The following is a 12,230-nucleotide window of genomic DNA, read 5'->3' as shown; positions in this document are numbered from 1 at the left end:
CTGATTCAAACCTGGTGTGAATGAACAAGTTCAGGCAGAAGATGCTGGGGATCCTATTTTTCATGACATCAATGGAGCTGGATGCCAAGGGCCACTAGTCAGTAGGGGTCAAAATCTGAAGACAAACTTGAGAAGCACTGGGGGGTTTTAGAGTCCAGCAATAACTATCACTGAATTACAGGATCACAGTTTCCTTGTTTGAATGGAATCTGCAACTCATACCTCTTCTGTATTTCAGATGACTAAGAGTGAGGGTGGGCCACATTCTTTCTCTGTTTACCAAGCTTGAACCTACAGCCTTTTCTGATGTCCCTTAGCCTAGGTGGACCCAGTGGGGCTGATTGCAGACTGCCCCGAAGGTCATGACTCCTTGCTTGCTCTAGCCCCAGTTTCCTTGGACTTGTAGCTATGTCATGGGCTTCCCACAGCCCTCATTCTTCCTTTTTTCCTCCTCTTCTCTCTCTCCACAACATACATAACACACAGTCTGCAGTTTCAAAGCTTGGTTCCTTCCACCCTTCACAAGCAGACACCCAGCTTCCTTGTCTATAAAATGGGGGCAATAATAATCCCTACCACTTACAGGTCATTAGAAGTTGCTGCGGCTATCTATGTAAAGCACTTGGCAGATGCCGTGTGAGGTGGATATGGGGACGCGCTGCCCACATTTCCTTTTTGGGACCCAAGGAGTGATTCCTTCAGCTGGGCCCTCTGGTGTCGGCCAATTTTGAGAACTTTCTTGACTGAGGAGAGCTACCTTGCCCAAAGTCACACCCTGTTCCAAAGGCAGCAGCCCACAAGCGATGATTGATGAGTGCAGGGGGATAAAGGCCGGGCTCCCCAGCCCAACTCGGGTTGACTGTGCAGGACCACCCCAGCTCCAGAGGCACCTCATGGGCTCAGGTGAGTCTTCCTTGAGACTTCACTCAGCCCAACCTCTCTCTTGGCTTTCTCCTGCTTCCTTCCCTCCTAGAGGTGTTGATCCCAAGAGCACTCCCTAACAAGCTAATGTTCACCTCAGAGAGTGTTCCCTAGGACACCCACCTTCTGATACCGAGGACGGAGTGTGTTTACCATGTGTTGGGCCTGTGCATTATGGGCAGGCACCTGGCACTAGCACCTGGTCTTGGCAGGGATGCCCACATGGCTGGTGCTCAGCAGCAGAGGCTACTCCCCAGGCCTCACTGCCTAGCTGCCTCTCAGCACCTCCCCCCGAAGCCGTAGGGCCTGGGATGAGGCAGAGATTTAGGGGCTTGGGAAAGCTGTGAGGAAGAGGGCTGTTCTCAGCTGAGTCTTCCTCAGGCTCAAGGCAGTGGCCACTGTGGGAAAGAGTCAGAAAAGCAGTTCTCACTCCTCTTTGTGATTTATGCTGGACAGCTCTGGGCAGCCTGGCCCGCCCCTTCCTCCTCGCACAAGAGGGGCCCATGAAACTTCATGGTCCCCCTAGCCCTGGGCTCTGGCCTCACTTCTCTCCCTGCCTGCCTCTCCGACACCGCAGTTCAACATTCAGCTTTCTGGCTGGGAAACCACGGAAAGTCATCCTTTATCCTGTGACTTGATTCAGAAGCTCCTCTGAACCACGTCTCCCCATCAACATCAGGGTCTAAAGATACCCATGCCTTGGAAAACTGCCACCTTAACTCAGCAGCTGGGGAGGAGGTGGCTCTGCTGCAGGGAAATGCAGAACTGGCAGGAGCAGGGAGGGAAGGCCAGGGGAGGAAGCAGTAGTGGAGCGCCTTAGTCTTCTGGTCAGGCAGGATGGTATCCCAGTATTTATCTTGGGCCCAGTGAGCTCCAAGCCTTCCCCAGCAGATGTTTTGCATTTTCGCTTCACTCATTTGCAGAAGCGACAAGGATCTTAGTCATGAAAGCCCCTCATACTCATCCACAGAAGTCCCTGTGGCAGGAGGAGACCTGGGCATGTAGCCAGAGGCTAACAAGTTTCTACAAAGCTGCATGTTTAATATTTCAAAACTAATACAAACTTTACATTGCATATTATATCCTGTTTATTATATAAAAATGTTTTCTTCATAGATTATTTGAGTAAAACTGATACTCCCGGAAGAAATGGCAGGTTTATTTCGTCACTCTGCATACAACTATCACCCACCCCCAACCTCTGACTATGTACACGCTGGGGGGAAAGTACTGTTCATTCTAAGCTTTTCCTCTTACTGCAGACTGTCCCCACTATATGTCCTACTCTTTCCAAAGCCTATCTGGCCAAACGCTACTCCTTAATTCAAGGCCCTGCGCCAATGTCACCTCTCCCATGAAGTCTTCCTAGATTTCCCCTCAGGTTGAAAATAATCTCTGCCGTTTTGAATACCTTCAGCAATGTGTGCTTCATTACCCCTGACCAAGTTCCCTCTTAGTCTTTTGTGTCTCTCTTATTTTCCACATAAAAGTCAGCTACTTGAGAAGAAACTGTCTGATTTCCCCGTCTCCCCCATGGAAACTGGCAGTGTATACTTAGTAGGTACTCAGTACATGCTGAACGTGTCTCCAGACTACTACTACTATTAATAATGATAATGATAAGGGCAATTTCACATGGGTGTGGGGCAGTGTCAACCTCCACTCTGTGGTGCATTCATGCTTGGCTCTAACCAGTCCATGCTCTGGGCCCGGGAAAGCTGTGCAGTGTCTTGCCTTCAGTGGTGCAATGGCTCATTTTCTAATTGGGGAGGACTCTGGTCCAGGCTGAAAGGCTTCACCTGAGCAGTAACAAAGAAAACATGATCATACCTTAATATCGTCTTCTGGCCAAGAGTTCAGCATTGTTGCAAGATGGCCTTTGTCATGAATGGTGATGAACAGCCCACTAGGAGAAACAAAACACGGACACACAGGGAAACCAGGCAGTCAGACTAGGAACAGAGCAAAGACCACAATACTGTGTATCACTGCACCATTTCATTTTTCCCACAGACCTGGGCAAGGCAGGGCCCTGCCCTTAACAGTTTAGAGGACCATTTCTTTCTTCCAATTTATCCTCACCATAAGGCAAGGGATTCATGGGGCCGAGGGATGTGCCCACCTGGAACCTGTGCTCACCAGTGCCTCCACTCTCCCTTCTTCCTTCTAGACCAGGCACCCAGTACCCCAGAATTCTCTGAGTGACTGAGGAAACCATTTTGGCCTCTTCTCCAGGTCACAGACCACACTATGGTGGGCAGACCCCTAGGCCTGGGGCTAACTGGAGCTTGGACATGTGGGTTGTGGTGTCCAGACACAGGTACGTGAGGCCTCAGGGCAATGGGGGGATGGAGTTGGGGATAGGAAGAGGGGAGGGCTGACAGCCATGAACCACTTTTCTCTGCAGCATTGGAGTACATGACTTCTAAGTTCAAACTTGGCCTTCCAGACCAGCATGAAGATGTATCTGTAAAAGCAGGAAGGTGGAACATATTTTACTTAACAGTTTATTAGCTTGATTTAGAACTTTTATTTATGTTTGGGCCTTTGTATGTGGACCTGAGTCTTCTGCCCTGGGACCAGGGTTGTGAGAATATGTATACCTGGGGTAGTTTGTGCCACTTCCTTCTTTCCCTTTTTTTCTCCAATGAGCACAGAGAAGCTCCTTTTGCTGAAGAAGCACTCACTCTGCTTTGCCAATGTGAGTAGGCTGGGGAGGTGTGGGAGAACAGCCCCCCCGCCCCCAAATGCCCTGGCTTACTCAGACTTCCAAACAGTACTTTTCATGGCTTCGTAAGATGCTCAGATTTTGGATCCGCTATTTAAATCATGCCCTAGCCAACACGGTCAAAACCCTTGGCCCTGCAATTTGGTCTCAGCAAGTCATTTAAAACTCCCAACCCTGTATACTCCTACTCTCTCTTCCCGGTCTGCTTCACCCAGGAAGCTAAGGGCAGGTGGAGAGAGCCTTACCACAGGGCAGACAGACTGGCTCTACTATAAATTCTCCACTGTCAACCCACATGGACTCTAAACAACCAACAGTCTTTGTTCTTTCAGTGTTTCTCTGGTCAAAATTCACTCTTTCCACTCTTTGCAAAGATATTTTCAACTGCTCTGTTCTCAAACCTCCATCTGCCTCACCTTCCCCCAACTCCCCTTGCCTCTGACGTCACATGAAGCCATGGAATGGTATCTCTGTCAGCTTCCCACCACCAAACCTGCAAACCTCTGCGTCTGCAGACAATTCCTTCATTTCTTCTGTTCCAATGAATATTATAAAGTCTTAATTTTACTCTTCTTGCTCTCCTCTAGATTTTCCATTAGCTTCCCATCAGCCACAAAATATCTCCAAGTCTCTATCATCTTAAAGACTTCTGGCTTTTGCAGAACACCTGGGTGGCTCAGCAGTTGAGCGTCTGCCTTAGGCTCAGAGTGTGATCCTGGAGTCCCTGGATCAAGTCCCATGTTAGACTCCCTGCATGGAGCTTGCTTCTCCCTCTGCCTATGTCTCTGTCTCTCATAAAAAAAAAAAAAAAAGACTTCTGGCTTTTGTTAGTGACAGTCTCTTGGACAGAGTAAATGTTCTGCTGATAATGATAGTAAAACTGTTAATTAAAATTTTTTAAAAAATTATTTATTTGAGAGAGAGAGTGCACAAGCCAAGGGAGGGGCAGAGGAAGAGGAACAAGCAGACTCCCTGCTGAAGGCAGCTGGATGTGAGGCTCTCTGAGAACACGACATGAGCCAAAGTGAGATGCTTAACTCACTGATCACACAGGCACCCAAAATTGTTATTTAAAAATTTTTTAAATTTAAAATATATTATTAACATACAACATATTAATAGTTTCAAAGGTAGAGTTCAGATGCATTTAACACCCCATGCTCATTACATCAAGTGCCCTCCTTAATGCTCACCACCCAGTTACCCCATCCTTCCACCCACTTCCCCTCCGGCAACCCTCAGTTTCTTTCCTAGAATTCAAACAGGCACCTCTCTGTTTTGTTTCTTAAATTCCACACATGAGTGAAATCATATGATAATTGTCTTTCTCTGATTGGTTTATTTTGCTTAGCAGAATACCCTCTAGTTCCATCCATGTTATTGCAAATGGTAAGATTTCATTCTTTTTTGATGGCTGAGCAATATTCCATTGTATAGATATATCACATCTTTTTTTTTTTATTGGAGTTCAATTTGCCAACATATAGCATAACACCCAGTGCTCATCTCATCAAGTGCCCCCCTCAGTGCCCATCACCCAGTCACCCCTACCCCCCACCCACCTCCCTTCCACCACCCCTTGTTCATTTCCCAGAGTTAGGAGTCCCTCATGTTCTGTCTCCCTCTCTGATATTTCCCGCTCATTTTCTCTCCTTTCCCCTTTATTCCCTTTCACTAAGTTTTATATTCCCCAAATGAACGAGACCATAATAATGTTTGTCCTTCTCCAATTGACTTATTTCACTCAGCATAATACCCTCTAGTTCCATCCATGTCAAAGCAAATGGTGGGTATTTGTCATTTCTAATGGCTGAGTAATATTCCATGTATACATAAACCACATCTTCTTTATCCATTCATCTTTCGATGGACACCGAGGCTCCTTCCAGTTTGGCTATTGTGGACATTGCTGCTATAAACATCGGGGTGCAGGTGTTCCGGCGTTTCATTGCATCTGTATCTTTGGGGTAAATCCCCAGCAGTGCAATTGCTGGGTCATAGGGCAGATCTATTTTTAACTCTTTGAGGAACCTCCACACAGTTTTCCAGAGTGGCTGCACCAGGTCACATTCCCACCAATAGTGCAAGAGAGTTCCCCTTTCTCCGCATCCTCTCCAACATTTGCGGTTTCCTGCCTTGTTAATTTTCCCCATTCTCACTGGTGTGAGGTGGTATCTCATTATGGTTTTGATTTGTATTTCCCTGATGGCCAGTGATGCGGAGCATTTTCTCATGTGCTTGTTGGCCATGTCTATGTCTTCCTCTGTGAAATTTCTGTTCATGTCTTTCGCCCATTTCATGATTAGATTGTTTGTTTCTTTGGTGTTGAGTTTAAGAAGTTCTTTATAGATCTTGGATACTAGCCCTTTATCTGATAGGTCATTTGCAAATATCTTCTCCCATTCTGTAGGTTGTCTTTTAGTTTTGTTAACTGTTTCTTTTGCTGTGCAAAAGCTTCTTATATTGATGAAGTCCCAATAATTCATTTTTGCTTCTGTTTCTCTTGCCTTGGATGTATCTTGCAAGAAGTTACTGTGGCCACGTTCAAAAAGGGTGTTGCCTGTGTTCTCCTCTAGGATTTTGATGGAATCTTGTCTCACATTTAGATCTTTCATCCATTTTGAGTTTATCTTTGTGTATGGTGAAAGGGAGTGGTCTAGTTTCATTCTTCTGCATGTGGATGTCCAATTTTCCCAGCACCATTTATTGAAGAGACTGTCTTTTTTCCAGTGGATAGTCTTTCCTGCTTTGTCAAATATTAGTTGACCATAAGGTTGAGGGTCCACTTCTGGATTCTCTATTCTGTTCCATTGATCTATGTGTCTGTTTTTGTGCCAGTACCACACTGTCTTGATGACCACAGCTTTGTAGTACAACCTGAAATCTGGCATTGTGATGCCTCCAGCTATGGTTTTCCCACATCTTCTTTATCCATTCATCTGTCCATGGACATCTGGGCTCTTTCCATAATTTGGCTATTGTAGACATTGCTGCTATAAGCATTTGGGTGCAGGTGCCCCTTTGTGTCACTATGTTTGTATCTTCTGGGTAAATACCTAGTAGTACAATGGCTGGGTTGTAGGGTAGCTTTATTTAACTTCTTGAGGAACCTCCATACCGTTTTTCAGAGTGGCTGCACCAGTTTGCATTCCCAACAGTGTAAGAGGGTTCCCCTTTCTATTTGTCCTGTGTCCTGAGTTGTTAATTTTAGCTATTCTGACCTGTGTGAGGTGGCATCTCACTGTGGTTTTGATTTATATTTCCCTGTTGACAAGTGATGTGGAACATTTTTTCACGTGTCTATTAGTCATTTGCATGGCTTCTTCAGAGAAATGTTTGTTCATGTCTTCTGCCCATTTCTTTTTTTTTTTAAGATTTTATTCATTTATTCATGAGAGACAGAGAGACACAGATAGAGAGAGAGAGAGAGAGAGAGAGATTGAGAGAGGCAGAGACAGAAACAGGCTCCATGCAGGGAACTTGACGTGGGACTTGATCCTGGGTCTCCAGGATCACGGCCTGGACTGAAGGTGGCACTAAACCGCTGAGCCACCGGGGCTGCCCTTCTGCCCATTTTTTGACTGGACTTTCTTGTTTTTTGGGTGTTGAGTTTGATAAGTTCTTTTTTTTTTTTTTTTTTTTTATGATAGTCATACAGAGAGAGAGAGAGAGAGGCAGAGACATAGGCAGAGGGAGAAGCAGGCTCCATGCACCGGGAGCCCGACGTGGGATTCGATCCCGGGTCTCCAGGATCGTGCCCCAGGCCAAAGACAGGCGCTAAACTGCTGCGCCACCCAGGGATCCTGATAAGTTCTTTATAGCTCTTGGATACTAGCTCTTTTTCTGATAAAACATTTGCAAATATCTTTTCCCATTCTGTCAGTTGTCTTTTGGTTTTGTTGACTGTTTTTGCTGGGCAAAAGCTTTTTTATATTGATGAAGTCCCAATACTTCATTTTGGCTTTTGTTTTCCTTGCCTTTGGAGATGTATCTAGCAAGGGGTTGCTATAGCTGAGGTCAAAGAGTTTTGCTCACAATATGTTCTTGTAATTGTCTGTATTTCTTCAGTGTTGGTTGTGATCTCTCTTCTTTCATTTATGATTTTATTTATTTGGGTCCTTTCTCTTTTCTTTAAGTCTGGTTAGGGGTTTACTGATCTTATTAATTCTTTGAAAGAACCAGTTCCTGGTTTCATTGATCTGTTCTGTTCTTCTGGTTTCTATTTCATTGATTTCTGCTCTAATATTTATTATTCTTTTTCTCCTGATGGATTTAGGCTCCATTTGCTCTTCTTTCTCTAGCTCCTTTAGGTATGTATTTGAGACTTTTCTTGGTTTTTGAGGAAGGCTTGTATTGCTATACATTTCCTTCTTAGGACTGCGTTTGTTCCATCCCAAAGGTTCTGAACTGTTGTATTTTCATTTTCATTTGCTCCCATGAATTTTTAAAATTCTCCTTTAATTGCCTGGTTGACTCATTCATTAGTAGGATGCTCTCTAACCTCCATGTACTCCTTCCAAATTTTCTTTTGTGATTGAATTCAAGTTTTAAAGCATTGTGGTCTGTGAATATGCAGGGAATAATCCTAATCTTTTGGTACCAGTTAAGACCTGATTTATGACCCAGTATGTCATCTATTCTGGAGAATGTTCCTGTGCACTCAAGAAGAATGTATATTCTGTTGCTTTACGATGAAATGTTCTGAATATATCTGTGAAGTCCATCTGGTCCAGTGTGTCATTCAAAGTCCTTGTTTTCTTTTCTTTTCTTTTTTTTTTAAAGATTTTATTTATTTATTCATAGACACAGAATGAGAGAGGCAGAGACACAGGCAGAGGGAGAAGCAGGCTCCCTGCAGGGAGCCCGATGTGGGACTCGATCCTGAGTCTCCAGGATCACACCCCAGTCTGCAGGCGGCGCCAAACTGCTGCGCTACCGGGGCTGCCCCAAAGCCCTTGTTTTCTTGTTGATCTTCTGCTTAGATTATTTCTCTATTGCTGTGGGTAGGGTGTTAAAGTACTCTACTATTATTGTATTATTATCGATATGTTTCCTTAATTTTGTTATTAATTGGTTTATATATTTGCGTGCTCCCAAGTTAGGGGCAGAAATATCTACAATTGTTAGATCTTGTTGGGTAGACCCTGATATAGTGTTCCTCTTCATCTCTTCTTATAGTCTTTGGTTTAAAATTTAGTTTGTCTGATATAAGGATTGCTACCTCAGCTTTCTTTTGATGTAAATTAGCAATAAAATGGTTCTCCAAGCCCTCACTATAAATCTGGAGATGTCTTTGGGTCTAAAATGAGTCTCTTGTAGACAGCATTATCAATGGATCTTGTTTTTTTTATCCAATCTGATACTCTGTGTCTTTTGATTGGAGCATGTAGCCCATTTATATTTAGAGTAATTATTGAAAGATAAGAGTTAGTGCCATTGTATTACCTGTAAATTCACTGTTTCTGTAGATTGTTTCTGTTTCTAACTGGTCTTTGTTACTTTTGGGCTCTCTTTTCACTTAGCAGATCCCCTTTAATATTTAATATTTCTTCTTATTATTAAAGATTGTATTCCTTAAGTATTATTATATAATATTTCTTATAAAGCAGCAGGGCTGGTTTAGTGATCACAAATTCTCTTAGTTTCTGTTTGTCCTGGAAGCTATCTCTCCTTCTATTTTGAATTATATCCTTGCTGGAGATAGTATTCTTGGATGCATATATTTCCCATTTAGTACCTTGAATATATCATGCCTGTCCTTTCTGGCCTGCCAAGTCTCTGTGGACAGGTCTGCTTCCAGCCTTATGTTTCTACACTTTAAGGTTAAGGACCTCTTGTCCCAAACTGCTTTCAGGATTTTCTCTTTATCTCTGAAACTTGCAAGCTTCACTATTATATGTCAAGGTGCTGACCTATTTTTATGGATTTTGAGGGGGCTTCTCTGCCTCCTGAACTTGAATGCCTGTTTCCTTTCCGAGACCAGGGAAGTTCTCAGCTATAATTTGTTCAAATAATCCTTCTGCCACTCTCTCTTTCTTTTTCCTCTTCCTCTGGGACCCCAATTATTCTCATATTGTTTCACTTTATGGTATTGCTGATCTCTTGATTCCTCCCCTCATGATCCAGTAAGTTATCTTTTTCTTAACTTATTTTCCATCATTTTATCTTCTATATCACTCTCTTTTGCCTTATTTATCTCAGCACTTAGAGGCTCCATTTTTTATTGTATCTCAGAAATAGACTTTTTAATTTTGACCTGATTATAGTTCTTTTATTTCTCCAGTAAGAGATTTGCTAGTGTCTTTTATGCTTTTTTCAAGGCCACCTAGTATCTTTACAATCAATGTTTTGAATTCTTGTTCTTAATCTTACTTACATCCATATTTATTAGATCCCTGGCTGTGAGTACTGCCTCTTGTTCTCTTTTTTGGGGTGAGTTCTTCTGTCTTCTCATTATGTCCAGAAAAGAATAGATGAAAAAGAAGGAAAATACAAATATAACAACACCAGAAAAATATACACTACACAGATCAGAAGAGAACAGTATATGTGTTGCCGAAGCGAGCACGAGATCAGAAGAGAACAGAAACCAAAAAGAAAAGAAAAAAAATGAAAACAAAATCAAATAAGAAGTAGAACAGAACAATAAACTGGAGTCTGAGTGTATTTTGGTCTGTTAGAAGAAACCAGACCTCAGAATAGACAAGAAACAGAACCTTATATACGTACAAAAACGCAGTTGAATACAATGAAAGGAAACCAAAACTGAAAACTACAAACTGTAAGTGAAAAAATGAAAATTTAAAAAGACAAAAAAATATTGATAACAGTTGAAAAGGATAATAAAATAGAAAACCGAAGGACTAAAGAATAATAACTATATCAGAAAAATATATACTACTCTAATCAGAAGAGAACAGAAACCAAACAGAAAAAGGGAAAAATGAGAATAATATCAGACAAGAAGTTGAACAGACAATAAATTAGATTCTAGGTATATTTTGGGTTGTCAGAGGACACTATATCCCAAAATAGGTAAGAAAGAAAAACATATATACAAAAGTGAAGCTGAGCAGAATGAAAGGGAGCCAAAAATTAAATATATATATATGTAAACCATAAGTGAAAAAATGAAAATGAAAAAAGACTTAAGAATTGATATAACAAGAAAATACCCGAAAAGGATAATAAAATAGGAAACTGAAGGACTGAAGAATAAGAAAAACTACGAATGCTATGTGCTTCTTCCTCCAAGAGCTGGAGTTTTACAGTTCTGAGTGATGTGTAACCTGCGTGCTGGTTCCGGGTGCGGTTCGGGGAGCGTGCACCGGCCTTGCGGGGGTGGGGGGGGGGGCCTCGGGTGCAGGTGGTACCCCGGCGGGTGGGGGATGAAGATGGCTGTGCCCAGCTCTCCAGCCCGGAGCTGTCTCCTGAGCGCTCACGGAAAACAGTCAGTCCCGCGGGGCTCCGGCTTGCCGTGGGCGCTGTGCGCACCCAGCCCGCGGCTGAGCATTTTATCCTGGACACGCGGCCCGTTTCCCACTCTCCAGACTGCACAGGCCCGGGGGGCGGTGGCGGGGTCTGTGCCACTCCTCCCGGCCGGGCGGGTCTTGCCCTGGTTCCTGGTTCTGCCTCCCGCTGGGCCCGCTCGGGAGCCCTGGCCACACCGGGCCTGGTTCACGGTTTAGGGCAGCACCGCTGTGCCTGCTGTGACCCCGGGGGGGGGGGGGGGGGGGGCCCAGACCACCCGAGACCACGCCCTGCTTTGCCTCCTGAGTGCTTTTCAGGCAAGGACGTCCCTCCCAGCGCAGACCTCTCAGTGTTCCTATTTTGCGCTCCGCTGCTCTAGCACTTTCCCCCGCACCAGGCTTAGGGGGCTCCCTCCCCAGCGGGCGGTTTCCCCCATGCATCCCCTCAGATTCAGGGCTCCGCTCCTCCTGTCTTGCAGAACGTGGTTGCTTTTAGCAATTCTTTTCACCTATCACCAGGCTGATTTTGCAGGTGCTCAGAATGATTTGATAACTATCTAGCTGATTTCCAGGGACCAGATGAAACCAGGAGCCCCTATTCCTCTGCCATCTTACCTCAACTCTGAACTGTTATTTTTTAAAAAACAATTATATTACTGTTACAACATTTAGAGTATATAAAACACACATATGTTTTAATGGAGGTTGGCCAAAAGCAGGCAGAAACTGAAGGGGAATTTACCTTTGAAAGCAGGAATTCTACCTCTGGGGATTTATGGATTTGCAGCTCTTTGTCTGAGGGGAGTCTAACCTGCAGGTAACTTAGAGCAGCAGGGAGCCAAAGCCTTACTAGCTTGAGGTGCCAGAGAAGGGAGCTGGGGCTGAAAGAACAGCCAGGAAGTGAAAGGGGGCATTCTGGAAGGGAAGAAGCTGCAGAAAGAGTGAACTCTCAGGTCTGTGTATAAAAGCCCACCTTACTGACCTGCTGACCATCACCTGTGCACAGATGAGGGCCTGATAAAGAAGCGGCGGCTGGCAGCTGCAAACACTGAACAGAGATTTCAGTTGCTGCCCATCGGGAGAGAGGGTTGTACACAGAGGTCCTTTATAAC

General features: G+C 44.2%; 1 protein-coding gene across 5 annotated transcripts in view; it reads right to left on the bottom strand.

Annotated features, from left to right (window-relative positions):
* The window catches only part of ME3 (malic enzyme 3), a 293,266-nt gene that overhangs the window by 59,428 nt on the left and 221,608 nt on the right, over positions 1 to 12,230 (bottom strand). For all 5 annotated transcript variants that reach the window (XM_038568363.1, XM_038568360.1, XM_038568364.1 and 2 more), the window contains exon 4: positions 2,752 to 2,827. In XM_038568363.1, coding sequence (XP_038424291.1) covers positions 2,752 to 2,827 — 76 coding nt within the window. The remainder of the gene's footprint in view (positions 1 to 2,751; positions 2,828 to 12,230) is intronic.

This window comes from Canis lupus, chromosome 21, assembly GCF_011100685.1.
Source record: "Canis lupus familiaris isolate Mischka breed German Shepherd chromosome 21, alternate assembly UU_Cfam_GSD_1.0, whole genome shotgun sequence".
Taxonomy (NCBI): domain Eukaryota; kingdom Metazoa; phylum Chordata; class Mammalia; order Carnivora; family Canidae; genus Canis; species Canis lupus.
The sequence above is the reverse complement of the archived record's forward strand: the minus strand, read 5'-3'. Positions and strand labels throughout refer to the sequence as shown.